The sequence below is a fragment of the Fukomys damarensis genome, unplaced genomic scaffold (assembly GCF_012274545.1).
Source record: "Fukomys damarensis isolate Sample0158 unplaced genomic scaffold, DMR_v1.0_HiC HiC_scaffold_39, whole genome shotgun sequence".
NCBI classification, from domain to species: domain Eukaryota; kingdom Metazoa; phylum Chordata; class Mammalia; order Rodentia; family Bathyergidae; genus Fukomys; species Fukomys damarensis.
In genome coordinates, this window is record NW_022900951.1 from 29,990,595 (window position 1) to 30,007,197 (window position 16,603).

The following is a 16,603-nucleotide window of genomic DNA, read 5'->3' on the forward strand; positions in this document are numbered from 1 at the left end:
TCAGCTCCCAGCCTCCGGTTTGCCAGTACCCACTATATGATCTTGAACAAGTCACTCAAATCTGAATTAGATGTACTTCTGGATTCCTTCAGCACTTTGGATATTCAATTTCATTATACCTATTGTTCTGACCAGTCTTCATAGGTATAAGAAGATAAACATAAAACAGCAGGGGGCAGCAGAACACTTTGGATTTCATATTTTTCGATCAAACGATCTCTCAAATCCTAAGAAATTTTATCTGTTCCATCCGTTAAAAAGCTTTTAAAAATCCATCTAACAGCCTAGATGTTTCTGTCAGTGTCTTCATTATTGACAGTCACAGGGGCTTATTTTGCAGACTTCAAATCAGATATGACTGACGGAGTAAATTGAAGGCACCACAGAATATTTCAACTTACCTAAAAAAGAGTAATATATTCAAGGGTACCTTTACAAATTAAAATTAAAACTCATATCAAATAATGTACTGGACTTTTAGTCCATTAGCTGCTTATTTTATACATAACTCTTTTAGTTTACCTTGGTAGATATTTCAATTCAAGCTATGCTTCACAGAATGATGGTTGTTAAATTAACAAACATACAATTGACCTCATAAAATTAACTTGTCTGATTGTTCAATTTATATGTCGTGCTTTTCCAGCATAACATTTATTTCCAAAGAGATGTATGTCCTTAAGAGTAGACATTTTGGAATTTTGTTTTCCAGTTTCATGTCAGAAACAATGATGTTGCTTTAAGATTAACAAGAGGGCAGTAGAAAGTTGAAAGAACTGATTGCATAAAAAGATTGTTAGTAAATACATCTGCTACAATTCCAAAAGTGAGAGTCCTGTCAAGAAGTATTATTTTTTCGTGTTTTAGTTAAAAGTTTGGAAATTGCCACTGTGTTCTGTGAAATGCTCAACATGCTGAAAACGGGTATTATGATAACCTTCAGACAAATTATCTTCAAATATTAGAAATTTTTATGCAAGGTTCCAAATACATACTGCTTCTGCATGAGAAGGGAGGATGGTAGAAAGAGTCAGGAAACTTTAATACTGATTCGAAAGTAATGAAAAGTATTTACCTGCTGCAAAAAGCATAACAGCAACAGGTCTGTAGAAGCGCCTTCGAGATCCCACGCAGATAGAAATCAAACCCACCAGGAATGCAATGAGAATGATGGCTGCACCACCCAAGAGTAAGGCCAGAGTAGCAATCTGCCAATCTGGAAAGAAAACAAAACAAAAACAAAACAAAACAAAACAAAAAACAAACAAACAAACAAAAAAAACAAAGGCATTGCTTTTAAGCAGTAAGTCCTCAAAGAATCAACAGAACTGTGCTCAGCAACCTTCAGCTGGCTGCAGCTCAAGAGATGTGATTTTAATGCACGCTAAGCATCCTTTGGGCTTTGAAATGTTTTGCAACAAAAATTAATATTAATGTTCTTATTCAGAAACGGCTCCTACGCTAAGCTCAGCAGAGAGCTTTGAGATGATGGGTTTGTCACGCTTTTCTTCCAAGTACTCTATTAAGCATTCATGTTAAATCAAGTGTCCCCTCTGTGACCTATATATATACATATTGTGAATTTATAAATCTATGCAAGCATCATTTGGATTAAAATCTCAGATACAGTTCCATCACCAAAAAGTTTCTTTATGCCACTCCCACTGAATAACTACTCTCTCACTTCTGTTACTGACAATATGTATCACACCACTATGGATTTGTTTAGTTTTGCCTGTTAAAAATCAACATTAACTCTTTGCGTTTGGCTTTTAAAGATCTGATATAAATCTATGCAAGCATCATTTGGATTAAAATCTCAGATACAGTTCCATCACCAAAAAGTTTCTTTATGCCACTCCCACTGAATAACTACTCTCTCACTTCTGTTACTGACAATATGTATCACACCACTATGGATTTGTTTAGTTTTGCCTGTTAAAAATCAACATTAACTCTTTGCGTTTGGCTTTTAAAGATCTGAAATCCACCCATGTTGCTGTGTGTGGTAGTGCGTAGTACATTCTTTTTATTGCTGTTCCTCCTTGGAAAGCCTTCCTTCACCTCATAAAAATTCCCCAAGTTTTTATTTATCTCCTCTCCACCACTAAAACAATCCCCTGCCAATTAGCTTCAGAAGGCTTTGTTGCTGTTTAGTTTTTCCTCCTCACTTTCATTTTACTCTTGTCTTACTGCTGGGTTTACCACCACAGGAATGGTTTCTGAAATTAAGTACGCCCACAGAGTCAGGATGGATGCTAAATGGTTGTTCATCCTCTGCATACAGCAAGCCTATACTGACCACTTGCTGTGTGAAAGCCTCTGTAAATGGGATATGTCAAAACCACATCTCACACAGTAAAAAATAAACCTTAATGAATGTAGCTGACATTTTTCATACAATAAAGATATGGTCATGGTGTGACAGAAAACTAGCCTAATCGTAACCATTTTTTTATCTCTTTTCCCTCCCTATCCTCCCTCTCTCCCCTTTCCTTAGGTTTCCTTCCTCATCTGCAAACAGCTACTCACTACTTCCTATTATCTCTCCTTTATTTTGCTTTTTTAATATATTTTGGGTTTCTCGTGTACGAGAAACCACGCAATACTTGACCTTTTGTGCCTGATGTATTTCAGGTAACATTAGTCTCAAGATCCATGCATTTTCCTACAAATGATTCAAATGTATCCTCCTTTATGGCTGAGTAATACTCTAATGTATATCACCTTTTCTTATCTGCCCATCTGTTGATGGGTATCTAGGCTGTTTCTGTAATTTAGCCATTGCGAATTGTGCTGCCATAAACATGGGTATGCATGCATCACTGTACTACGATGACTAACTCTTTTGGGAAAAGATCCAGGCAGGAGACATAGAGCTGGATCAAAGTAGAGTTTCTAGCTTGAGTTTTTTGAGGACTGACATCCGTGGTGGTAGTAGTAGATTACATTATCACCAGCAATGTAGAAGAGTTTCCGTTTTTTCCCACATCATCACTATTGTTAAATTGCAATACACTGTATGCGAAGTTCAGGACTCGTGATGATGCTTCTTCCCTCGAAAATAATCCCTCTAGAAAGCCTCCAAACAGCATTTTTGGCTGCCAAAGGATAAAGGATGAGCAGAGGAACCTCCAAGATTTTCATTTCTTTGTACGTGTATATTGCTGCCTCCAGCGTCCTCCTAAGAAATTCTGCTTATTTCAAGGGCACTCAACTAGAAATTGCACAGCAATCAGGAAACAAATAAATAAGGTGAAAATAGAACAAATCTGAACTTCTTAAAATATAAAGATGAATCTCAAGAGAGTAGAGAGCATTTTTATGCCATCTATTTGTATCAAAGCCATGTAACTTCAAACAAAAGTATACCTGGCTTTCAAGTAGAAGTTAAAAGTACAGCCATACTATGGCTTTTTATTCCCTACCAGCACGGAGCTTTGAATTAAAAAGCCAATAGAATAATTCTTACACTTGGAAGTCTCTAAATTTCTTTGGAAAAGTTTATTCATAGCACATTATTCAACATGATGGAAATCCTTCTGAAAACTTGTGTGTAAGTTGAAATTTCTGAATAAAAATATATCAAAGTTTAATTATATCAAAGGATATAAGGTTCAAAGAAAAGAACAAAATCCATCCATCAATGAAGATCTTGGAAGGTTTGGTTAAGATATTCTATGCTAGATACTCTCTAGTTGGACTATTATTTTTATGAAATGAGTATTACTTTTTAACAACTTTCCCAAATTATTTTCTATAAATAAGAATTTTTTGGGCCGGGTGTGGTGGCGCACTCCTGTAATCCCAGCACTTGGGAGGCTGAAGCAGGAGGATCACTGTGAGTTCGAGACCAGCCTGGGCTACATAGGGAGTTCTAGGTCAGTCTCAACTACATAGTGACACCCTGTCTCAAATAACCAAACAATCAAACAAACAAACCCAAAAACAAAAACAAAACAAAACAATGTTTTAGTATTGGCTTTGTTCAAATCAAGATAAAAATAAATATAACAAGGCTTATGGCATTGTGTCATTCATATAAAAACGTCTTAAAATAAAACTGCAATTTTTTTCCTAAGCTTTTCACATAACTCAGTATGCATAAAATGCCACACAAATGTCTATTTTCATTTGCAAACAAAAATCAAACAGGGATTGATTTTAATCACACTTCTATGTCTCAAATGTCCTTAAAGAACAGATAAAATACATAGAGTTGCTTGTGTTTTTAAAGATAGATAAAAATATGCAAATTTTCTCTACAGAAACCCTAATAGTAAATATTTTTCCCTTTCTAGGTCACTCTATATGTTGTACGTACTCAACTCGGCTATGTAGTATGCAGATAGCTACAGACAATACGGAAATGAATGGGTATGGTTGTGTTCCAATACATCTTTATCTACAAAAGCAAGTGGTAGGCTGGTTTTAACTTTACGGCTAATTTGTTGGTGATCTCTCATCTACCTTTTACATCTAACTTTTATTTTTTGTTTGTTTGTTTTTTTGTTTTGTTTTGGTTTGTTTTTTTTGAGACAGGGTCTCACTATGTAGTTGAGACTGACCTGGAACTCACTATGTAGCCCAGGCTGGTCTCGAACTCACAGCGATCTTCCTGCCTCAGCCTCCCGAGTGCTGGGATTACAGGTGTACGCCACCGCACCCGGCTCTCTACATCTAACTTTTAAAGATCAACATTTGTCCTAGGTAAAGGTCTTTTATAATAAAGCCAATTTGATAAATATAGAGTACAAAGTGATCCTTGCCCGAAATAGCAATAAAAACAGCAAAAAAAAAAAAAAATAGCAATGTCACATAATGTTTCATTTCCTCTGAAGTTATACTTGACTTTATAGAGAAAAATCAATAAAAATACAATAATAGAAGGCATAAGAATGAATTTTACTAAAAGGGACTGGAGTCTAAATAGGAAAAGAACCTTCTTGCACCACAGCAAATACTTCTAAAAAGCAGATGTACGCAAGCAGTTTTGGGGTTTCTATTAAACGTTCTGTATTTATTTTTAGAATTGACGTTATGGCCAATGAGAAAGTCATTGTACATGCGAAGTCAACAAGCAAAGAGATTCATCAGGGTCATCTTTGCTGTGATCCTGCTACCCTTTCCTTTGGTCCACAACAAGAGCTAGATCTATTCAAACAGAAAAGCTGTTTTATTTTTCAAGAGAGACTAGAAATGGACCATGAATGCCAGGGTCCTGGCTGGAAGCCGGGGCTTAGACTAGAATACTGAGACTGTATCCCTAGTGAGGGATGCCAAGGTTTTGAATTATTGTCGTCATACTCACTTGGAAGGATTCACTCAGGCCACTGGCCTGAAACCAAAACTTGATGTAACTGACCAGTTGAGCAAAATGTTTGCTTAGATATGGCTACTGTAAGCAATGGGGCTGAGAGCAGTGCTTGTGACATCACTTCTTTATCACTAAACGACCAGAATCCATTGTTCAAACATTAAAGTTGGCTGAGGGGGAGCTCAAGTCAGGAAATGTGTAGATTGAAAGAAACTAGGATATAAGGAATTAAAAAAGTGAAAAACTTGTACAGATATCCAGTAATGACTATTAAGATAGTAGGCTGAGCTTTGTATTTATACAGATAGACATGTGCTTCTCAACTGATCCAATACTAGGTTTTGCAACAACGTACACATATAAAATATTTTATTATATTTGGCAATTTGGGCAATGTTACAGTAATATTATAATAAATGGCCAGAAAACATATCTGTACCCTAATGGTTTTTCCTTTAAGGTTAGCATGCCACAAGTGCTTGCTATCCATATTCAGTGTTTTCAGATTAAAATGTCATAAAATTCTGTTTTCAGCCTCATTTCTTCAAAAGTCATATAGTTTAAAATTATCATAATCTGTTAATTTTTGTATCAATCTTAGTTGTCCAATTAATTCCTTACAGTATTTAGTCAAATGAAGTGTTAAGAAACCTTAGATTTATCACTCCACATTAGTCTTCAACATTTCTATAAATGATTTACTGATACTGCAGAGAAGCAGTGAATATAAACCAGCCCTGCAGAACATCAATGGTCATGGTGCCGTTTATAAAACAGCAGGACTAGGAGCAATTGAAACTTGCCATTGTTCACTGGTGGGTCAGCTGATTAGAAATCTGAATTCGTTCCCCTCAATTGTTTTTTTTTTCATTGCCTTTATCTCCCCCAATCTCCATCTCTTGTTCCCCTGTCCATTTGAAAAAAAAATCTCCCTAATTCCTATTTATCTGTCTTCTATTTTGTTCTCTCTCCCTCCCCCCAGAGATATAGACAGAGATAGACAAACATTTAAATTTCTCATATAAGCAAACCACATGATATTTAAAATTTGGTGTCTGACTTATTTCACTGAATATTATGGTCTCAAGTTGCATCCATTTACCTATAAATGCCTCAAGTTTATCTTTCTTTATGACATAGTAGTACAGGAAAAAAAACGATGAAAATATAGCTTCTGAGAATGGGAAGAAGACCAAGAGCTGGAAGGAACCAGGAGGGAGGGAAAGGGTAGGGAATGAAATAAAGAATTAAGATGTATTAGGAACATGTTCCAGTTCCCCAAGATAATCGTTATGTACTGCAAACACATACTAATTTAAAAAAAAGAAATCTGAATTTGTTTTCTAAGATGTGAGAGATCAGGTGTTAATCATTTTTGAGGCTGTAGAGTTCATCTTTGGTCTACATGCTGGTGAAGGCTGAGATGGAGGTCAGCACATTTTGCATCTGGAAACCAAACCGGAAATGAAGTTACCGTATTATGTACATGGCAGGTCCCTGCAAAAGCACCTTGGTAAAACGATACTATAACACTGGGGGCATTTGCAATGAACCTAGAAAAGCCAAGGATAAAGGTAAGCCATCTGTTTCTCTATTAGTGCTTTCCATAGCAGAAAATACACATGCATACTCCTTTTTGCCCTACAGTAAGACACTTAAAAAATCAGGTAGTCTCTGCATTATAACATCAAGTCAAACATTAATATGCAACTCAGGAAACAAATTTGAGTCCTCTTTCAAGGTATTCTTATTAGCTGGCATCAGAGTTTCCAGGGTCTGTAAATGCTTTATTATTCTTCATAATCATGCTGACTTACTTCAGCAGTATAATATGGGAGACCGGTCTGGAATTGCTACTGCATTATGAAAATTATGTAGTCCACATTATAATTGCCCAATTGGAGACTTCTCTTTCCCTTAGGCAATTCACAGTCAAAATTCACTTAAAATTTTCAGGAAAAGCAAAATTTCAATGAGGATACATTTCCCACACTTTGGAGATCGGTGTACATCAGTGCCTAAAGTCTATCTCCTTCTCCATTCATTTTCAAACCTTTCATTTATCAAATATTGGCTAATTTATTTTCCTCTGTAGGTATTATTTCATATTGTGATTAGTTCTACTAATTGCAAATCCCTGCACACTGCTACTTTTTAGGAAATTAGATATAATTAAAAAGCAATGAAGAAATAGATTTTTAACCTCACACATATGTCTCCCTGTTTGGGTGGGGAATAGTCCCCAAAGTAGGTAGGCTTCATAGATGACTGCCAACTTTCTATAATTTTTAAAAATTAAAAGGCATGTTTTAAAACACTTTATAATCACACTCAAATTTCCAGATATGGAAGATGTATTTTCATCTTTGAAGCCCCTGAAAGGAAATTACTTAAAATTATAACCTCAAATGCAATCTAAATCACTCACCAGCCAACCTAAAACAGTGCTTTTATCAATCATTTTGGCAACACTTTAAAGTAGACACAAATTCTCCCTAATTCACTAAAACAAACAGGACCAATTCACTCATTCCCAGGAAACATGCAGTTCTTCTAAATATCTTTATTCATTTGTTGGACATGTTAATAGCAACACATTTCAGTTTAATTTAGTTATATTGGTGAAAACTTAAAAGCTATGTTAGTACTTTGAATCCCTTTACAATTTCAGAAACTGAAAATATTAGGACGGTATTTATTTAAGAGGAAAAAAAATGCTGAGTTACTAAATAAAATTTAAAACTCATATCCCTCAAGTTATCCATCTCTTCACTGAAGATGATGTCTTTTTCTCAACTAGCCCACTTTGTTATAAGTTGTGGCATTTAATTATTTTCATCAAATGTAACCTAAGATTTTATTTTAAGATGAATTATACATTAGTTTGGAAAGAAAAAATATGTTCTTATATATGAAAAACGAATCAAATCAGTGCTGTTTTTTTTTTTTTTTTTTTTTTTTTTTTTTTTTTTTTTGGTACCGGGGATTGAACTCGGATCCTTGCGCGCTTGTGAGGCAGGCAGCGAAACCACTGAGCTGAATCCCCGGCTGTGCTGTTATTTTTTGTAAAAGGAAGGTAACTGTAGAGTTAACAGAGTACCTCCAGAAGAATATATTTACTTTTTTGTTTTTCTTTTTTTCTGGTACCAGAGATCGAACTCAAGACCTTGCGCTTGCGAGGCAGGCAGCGGCACCACTGAGCTAAATCCCCTGCCCTGGAAGGATATATTTAAGTTTTTAAAAGTTAGTCTGCATGTGGCAAATGAAGTAGACAAACTATGACTGAGGCAGTTTAAACTTTGTTGTCTTAGCTAAACTGCATTCAGACATTTTCCATTACTCCACGATACAGACACAACACAGCCAAAAGAAGAATTCAGATTCTAATTTCAGTAATTAAAAGGATCAACTCCTTTTTCAAACAAATGATATCAAAATTAACACTTTTAATGTGAAAACAAATACGAAAGATTGTTTCTTTTATACTCTTTGAAAAATCCAAAGAAAGCTACAATTTATAAAAGTTGGTTATTTGGAAAAACAGGAAGAAATCTCATGCCAGTAGGAGCTGATGACCTTATTCTAAGCAACAACAAATCGTTTGTGATGGGCTTAGGACAACTAATAATAATGAAAGAGGAGAAAGAAAATAGCCAGACAGCCACCTACAAACAATAGTAAGACACCCTCTTAGTAAATATGAAAGGACAAAATCGGAACGTTAGTATTCCTGCCAGCTCCTTATAAAGCCTCTACAGAAGCACAACTTTTATTACCTCATTGCCAGCACCTTGGACATTTATTCAATTTACTTAAAAGACACCATTTGTTTCCCTCACCTCATTATCACCTCTTACCACAGAACTTCACACTGACTGTCTGACTTTGTACCAGGATCATGTTTACCCTTTGCTAGAAAATCAATTTTTCAATGCAGTTAACTTACTAGATATTTGTGAGAAGATGGACAAATGGAGTGAAGTCATTTCTATCTCTTTTTGGGTCACATGGCGGCACTAGGAATACACTCTAGATTTTATTCCCAGAGCACCGTGGCAATGTTTTGGTGAATATTGGTTTAGGGATCTTGAACATGACAGAAAGAAAATAATAAAATCCTTTCTGATAAAAATTTAAATTTGGGCAGGTACTTTTCTGTAAAGAAAATACCTAATTCATTGAGCCAGGTGTGGTGGTGCACGCCTGCAATCCCAGCACTACAAATTCGAGGCAAGCCTGAACTACCTAGCAAGACAAAACAAAACAAAATTTAATTCAGTAGTCTAACTTCTATTTTAAAACAAACAGCACCAATATTAGTGACATTATCTTTTGAAACATGGCTCATTAAGCTATCATTTTAAACTTCACAACAGCTAAGTAAACCTATAGAAACCAACATGATCCACTTATTTTTTCCTGGTTATTTTGGAGACAATGGATATTTCATTGTTGTATTTTTTTCTTTTTTATTGAATTTATTGGTACTTTTTAAGTATACAGTACAGTTACATTCATCATTGGGATCTTGTATTGTTTGAATGGGAGTCTTAGTGCCTAAAACAAGTTTAGAATACAATAGAAAATTGATGATCTCCTAGTGCTCCCTGAATCCTACATAAACCTAGCAGCAAAAAATTTAAGAAAACATGTACTTGTCTAATTTTCAAGGAAGATGATCCAATAATTCATAAAGATTGGTAAGATTTATCTGTAAGTATTTTTTTTGCCTCGTAAAATTGAAATTGTGGTTCAAGAAAAATCTTTTGATAAATTAATTTATCTTTAATAAAGCCAGAATGTAGTACGATGTCAAATGAAAATTTATATTCATTTAATCAATTCAAGAAACTTACATAGCTGGTTTCCACATACTTGTGGGATTATTTTGCAACTTAAAATAAGTTGCTGTTTTAAAGTACCTCATAGACAATTGTAAAGGACTAACCGTGATAAATTTTAAATCTGATATACTAAACATCAAAAATAGAACTGATTTATGAACATGTGATTGTATTTGTACCTCTTTGAAGACTTTAAATTCAACATATATGAAATCAAATCATGGATAATAAAAAAAAACTTACGAAATGTAAGTATCTCTTTCACATGTAGTCCTGAACCTCTCTACCCCAAATTCCATGTTATAGTATTCAACAGTCCTTCAAACACCAAGAGAAACTTCTGAAAAGCAACCCTGCAAAAATACTATGGCTGAGTGCAATTTCTCTAGTGAGTCTTTAACGTGGTATTATGCCCCCTTTCCTTGTTGATGCAATAAATTATTTGACTAGATTATTTTAAAAATCATTTCCACTGTACATGTGTTATGATTTTGCAATGCAATATATGACAATTATCAAGAGAACTGTTATTCAAACAAACAAAACGGAAGAAAACAAAAACAATTCTGCGACTCAAATTCCTCTCTGGTACTGCAAAACATGGCTCCTGTCCGGAATTTTAACACATTAGTGTCCATGTACCAAGAATCTCATCACATGCATTCAAAATTTTCCTTAAAAAAAAGACGAAAATGTCACCATAAGAGATGGAGTAACAATCTACAGTTCAGATTCCTAATCACTTTGAACCTTGGTCATCTGAAATTACAAACCAAAGATAATGAAAGAAGCCAGCTGTCTATACATCTATACCTCTGTATTTGTGCATAGGTTAGTTTCTTCAGTCCATTTCATCTTAAATCTAAAGTGACATCATACAAGTGACCAATCACTAAACCCTTGTGTTGGTCTGAGGGGAGTTTTTAAATACAGAAGCTAGGGTGAAAGGAGGGCAGGGACAAGGGGAAAAATGAGAACCAAGACCACCTGTCATGTAAAGGTACAAGATCCCAATAATGAGTGTAACTGCACTGTATACCTAAAATGTACCAATAAACTCAATAAAAGAAAAAAAAATACAGAAGCCATGTAGTTGTCTTTGGGCTCCAGAGGCAACAAAGTGTAGATGTGCAGCTAGTCTCTGTCAGATGGTACACTACATCAAAAGGTAGTGTCCTCTTCTCCTCCTCTTGAATCTGAGATGGCCACAGGCCTTCTGCATAATGAACAGAATGTGCTAGCAGAGACATGTAGACATGTGACTTCCCAGGCTATTTCACTAGAGAGGCTAGTTTTCTGGGGAAACCACTCATCCTGTAAGAAGTCAAATTATCTTGAAAGTACCATCCTAGAAAGACCACCTGTAGACACTCCAGCCACAGTTCCAGCTGCGACCAGCTTCCCAGCTATTCCCACGAAGGTGCCAAATCTCTGAATAAAACCATCTAGAAAAGAATACTACATTTCCAAATATCTCAATTGCTGGCTATCTAAATTCCAGACCCATACAATCTATGAATATAATCAAATGGTTATTTTACACCATTAAATTTTGGCCCAGTTAATATCCCAGCATTAGTAATGGGAAAAGTCTTATTAAAAAGCTGTCTCTACCACCAATTAATTGAGACTTCTGTAAATTTACAAAATTCCCTGCTCTTCTGAATAATATATAAGATGACATTCACTATCTTCCAAGTTTACTATGATATTGGGAATAACTGAGGCATTTGTTCAGTAATTACACAGGATAAAATGTAGCTACTAGATAATACTTTTGTAATCACAACACATCAAGAGCATTATTAAATGCTAGGTAACATATCACTATTTAAAATTGAAATTAATCAAGGATTTCATTATGCCACACATAAATTCTATTGCTTTGGAATTTTGAAAAAATAGTCCTTTACTGAAAAAAAAATCATTTTGCATTTGTCCTTATAATGTGTAATATGAAAAAAATGTTTCACATATTTAATCCTCATGACAATCCACTTGAAAGCATTGTGTTGTACGAGGTCACATGATTGCTAAAGTGGCTAAATTCTGGTCAGTTAGAATTCAAAATCTCACGTTTTCTCCATAATACTAATCCGCCATGCCAGAGGATTGTTAAAATTTACCATAGTTCATATAGAAGTTTGTTGTGTTCAACATTTTCACTAATATATTTAGTAGCCCTGGCTGTATTTATGGTCTCTCTTAGCAGTCTTACTGTTAAACAGAAACAAAGGAAATGACTAAGATGTATTCTTGACAGCAGGTAAAATCTATTGCTTGAGATATTCTTTTGTTTGTTTCTGTTTTATTTGAAATGTTTTATTGAAGGCCAGGCTTTTCACGCACCCATCAGATCCCTTTGCTGCAAGAGACAGGTTAAGTGGCTCCCTGGAGATTATGATCCTTCTATGAATGTGAGCAAAAGAGAAATTTTATTTGCCCACAAATTAAAATGTTCTTTGTAAAAGAAAATCAGGGAAACTTGAAATTCTATAAGATACTAAAAGAAGTCATCATGAAGGTCTCGAAGTTAAGTTATACTCGGTTTTCTCTGCTTTATTAGTTGAAAACAGTTTGGTGCTAACTGATACTGATCATTTTCTATGCACCTATGGTATATAAGATAGGTTGAACAAAATTGCATTTTTCCTATACTTACTCCTTTAGAGGAAGCCAGAAGATTAACTCTAGTGGTTTCCAGCTGCTGAGCTGTTCGTAAACATGCATCGATATCAACTCATTTCAAGCAACAAGCTGAATCTTTCCTGGAACAAATTATTTTGTGCAGCTTTTCAATGACATTTGGTTTCTGTTTTAACGTACAGACTCAGAATAGGTACAGATGATATGTGTCTGAACTCAGACTCATTGTATTTCAGAGTTTCTAAGAATTGCAGGTGTTCAGACAGCTCTGTTTATCTTAAATTACCACCTAAGATAGATTTTCTTATAAATTCCTTTAAAAGTGGATTTTATGCTAAAATTTAAAAAAATAGCTACATGTAAAATTAGCATTCATAAAAGAAGTGCGTGCCAACTGGAAATAATAACATTCACCTGTTACTTGCATACGGTGGAGTGCCATTTCAAAACCACCACTGATTCATGTTACAAATGCAGCTATTTTTAGGGAAGTACATGAATGATGTTAATAATATTCCTTTAAAAGGCACTATTTGATCAAGTACGTTGAAGATGGAAAGATGAATAAATGCACTTGTCATATATCCAAATTACTGTCAGTAAAATGTGTTCCTTGGCTATCACTATGGCCCTCCTTTTTGCTGAGTCAATAAATCACACAGACATCAAAATCACTCTGCTTTATATGAAATAATTACGTATTTATTAATTTAAAAAAGAAATGTAACATCACTGAATTACACAGTCCACTTGATGGTGGGTTTAGAAGGTGCCAGCGTTCTATACACGCTTGAGCCATCCTATTAGCTCTAAAGATTCTTTTATGTTATGTCTGTGAAATCCTAACTGTATTCTATAAAAAAAGTTATCAAAACTAAACACGAGCAGGCAGAAGCCTAAAACTTTACTACTCCTTTGAATAAGATTTAGGATTTATTAAAAGGCCACCCAAAACAACACTGGGGACAATCATCCTTCGAAAGGAATTTTGTGGCTGGCAGCCATAAGTACAGCATATTGTAAACTTCCTAGCAAGCATAATTTTTCCCCCTGTCCTCTCAAGGATGACAGTCAATTAGTTGTTTTCTTATTTGTGTGTGTGTGTGTGTGTGTGTGTGTGTTTAAATGCAATTTAAGATGAGTGCCTGCACTGTCCCCATACACTGAATTGGGACACCAGAGAAAAGCGTTTCAACTGACTGACAAACAGAGTATGTTCCTTCCTAGGAGTGCTGATTCCACCTTTAATACACCAGGACACAAGAAGCAAGGTTCTGCCTTTGCTTAAGACTGTAAAACAGGTTATAAACAGCAAACGATGCATATTTGGTACTAAACTTAAAATTAAAGTTTGAAAATAATGGCTCAGGCAAAAGTTTCAGTAGAAACTGGGCCTAACTACAACATACTGTTGTCAAAAGAAACATTCCAGAAATTTTCCGTCTGTATACAAGCTTGCCTCTTCGTGGCAGTTTTAATTAAGACAAAGGTTTTTAATTAAGCCATGAAGATCTTGGTGAAGGGCCTTCAGTAAAACTGTCCATTTTGGTTCTTCCCAAGGTAATTCATTTCAAGAGACACTGAAGTGGATCTCTTAAAATCTTTAGAGAAGACATTTCCCTCCCTGCCTTCTGCCACTCTATACAGCAAACAGACTGAAAAGAGCTGCCTGCCTTTTGGAACAGGCGAGAAAAGCATTGCTGGTTTTGATTCAGGCGTCCCCGCTTTCTTTCAATACACTGGTGGACAGGAGCTTCAAGTCCACAGAACATTTTAAGAAAGCAACATTAAGTAAATGGAGACACAGAGCAATTTTCCACATTTTATTTCTTTTTCCTTCACCCCTCCCCCACCTCTCAACCAAGAAGGAGCAAAAGTAACTGCTACTACATAAAGTCCAGAACTTGTTTCAGACAGTCTCTAACAAAATCATCTACTACTTTTTCTGGGCTGAAAACTATTTTTTAAGCAAACTAAGGCTAAAACTGATTTTCAGGAACCCAAACAGATGTAAATGTTGAGGTCTGAGTATACTCAAGAGGGTAGAATAAAGCCCGGGGAGTGGGGCAGAAACTGCCTGCTTTTGATTTTTACTTTGCAAGAGTTCTATTACCACTAAATTCACATTAATCTTGTGTCTATTTCTTTGCTTAGAGAGGGAAAAGCTGAAATAAATGAGTACGAAGGCAATTAAGGAAAGATTAGCAAACACTGCATACTGCTCAAACAAACTTGATCTGGCTTCCACCCATTCCTTGAATTCCTTTCTGTGAGAAAAGGATAACGGCCTGCAAAGCAAAAGGGAATTGAAGCTGGATTCTCTAACCTATCTAAAGTCTTTATGCAATCACAGGGCTATTATTGCAGGAGGCAGAGAGAAAGGGGCAAAAGATTCACGTTGCTAAGGAGACATGCCTAAGCTGGCATTCCTACATAAATTTCCATTTCTATTGAAGAGGGAAAAGAAAAGATATTTTCTCCAAAGTTTATTTGGATCCCCTGGTTACTGAAGAAAGGCATTTTGCCGGTTTATTTTATCTTTAGTTGTAAACAACCAACCTTGAAAGAATTAAAAGACCCTAAATGTTGACCTCTTGCTGCCAACCAGTCCCCTGCACAGTGAATTAATCAACAAAGACGAAAGCCTTCAATGGGAATTCTGAGGTAATAACAAAGAGAAAGCCTTCTGTAAATACAAAATTAAATTTATGGAAGGAACCTAACCAAGTAAACTAATCTGTCTTATAACATGAAACAAAAGACAAAGGAAGATCAGATTTTTGTGCTACTCCAACTTTATTGGAACTTGAAACGGTTCCAGTAAAGCTTTATAAATAGTCTCAGAGAAGATATGAAACTGTCAAGAACGAATTTAATGAGTTTCTCAGTTGAGTGTGTGTGTGTGTGTGTGTGTGTGTGTGCGCGCGCGCGCGTGTGTTGTGTGTGTGTGCGTGCGTGCGTGTAGAAAAATTACTGGCAGGTTTTCTCGCTTTATCCTGCTTTCTCCGCGCGGACAACAGCAGCAGGAGAATCAAAATTAGAAAGGAAGAGTTTGCTGCAAGAAAAGGAAAGTTGGCCATTTCTCCTAGTTAGGACGCCGCGGGAAGGCAGCTAGAGGTTCTGGGAGGCAATAAAGCCTTAAAGTCTCCTGGGCCTGGTATCCCCGGTTGCCACCTTCTACTCCACCTTCCTATCCTGTCCCTTTGCAGCTTTCAGTGCTCTCTGATTAAAGCACAACTTTCCAGGCAACTGCGTGTAGCTCAAGGAGAATGGAAAGAAAGGTATGGGGGAGAGAGAGAGGAGTTTCTCACAGTGGAGAGAAAGAAGGAATCCACGACGGAGTCACCAAAAAAGGAAAGGAAATCGAGCCTGTCTCTCCCAGCTCGACATACCATCTCGAAATTTAAAGAAATAAAACTCAAATCGAAATTCTTTGGGGAAAAACCGGTGAAGGTTGAAGTCGAACAGGAAGAAACGGGCTCTGAGTGGTAGTCAGGCAAACACCTCTCTGCGAGAAGACGAGGAAGAGGGGAAAACCGACCAGAGAACCCACACGTCTTGGTGGGGTCAGGTCGTTTTTTGCCTGCATCTTTTTACACAGGGGTGTGGAAAGCGTTCACATTTTTACACAGCCACTTGGTTCTCTGCCTTAAATAAGTCACCCAAAATAGCACCCGTGTTACTCCAGAGCGGAGGGGTAGGGAGCCGGCCAGGGCAGAGGGAGAGGGAGAGGGCGGGACGTCGCTTTAGGTTTGGGGACCAGGGAGGGGAGCGGGGTCCCGCGGCGGGGACGGGC

The 16,603-nt window shown here is 36.3% G+C and overlaps 1 protein-coding gene across 1 annotated transcript in view; it reads right to left on the bottom strand.

Moving 5' to 3' along the window:
* The window catches only part of Tmem47 (transmembrane protein 47), a 163,788-nt gene that overhangs the window by 9,192 nt on the left and 137,993 nt on the right, over window positions 1-16,603 (bottom strand). The window contains exon 3 of the mRNA XM_033760469.1: window positions 1,076-1,313. Within this exon, the coding sequence (XP_033616360.1) occupies window positions 1,076-1,313 (238 nt within the window). The remainder of the gene's footprint in view (window positions 1-1,075; window positions 1,314-16,603) is intronic.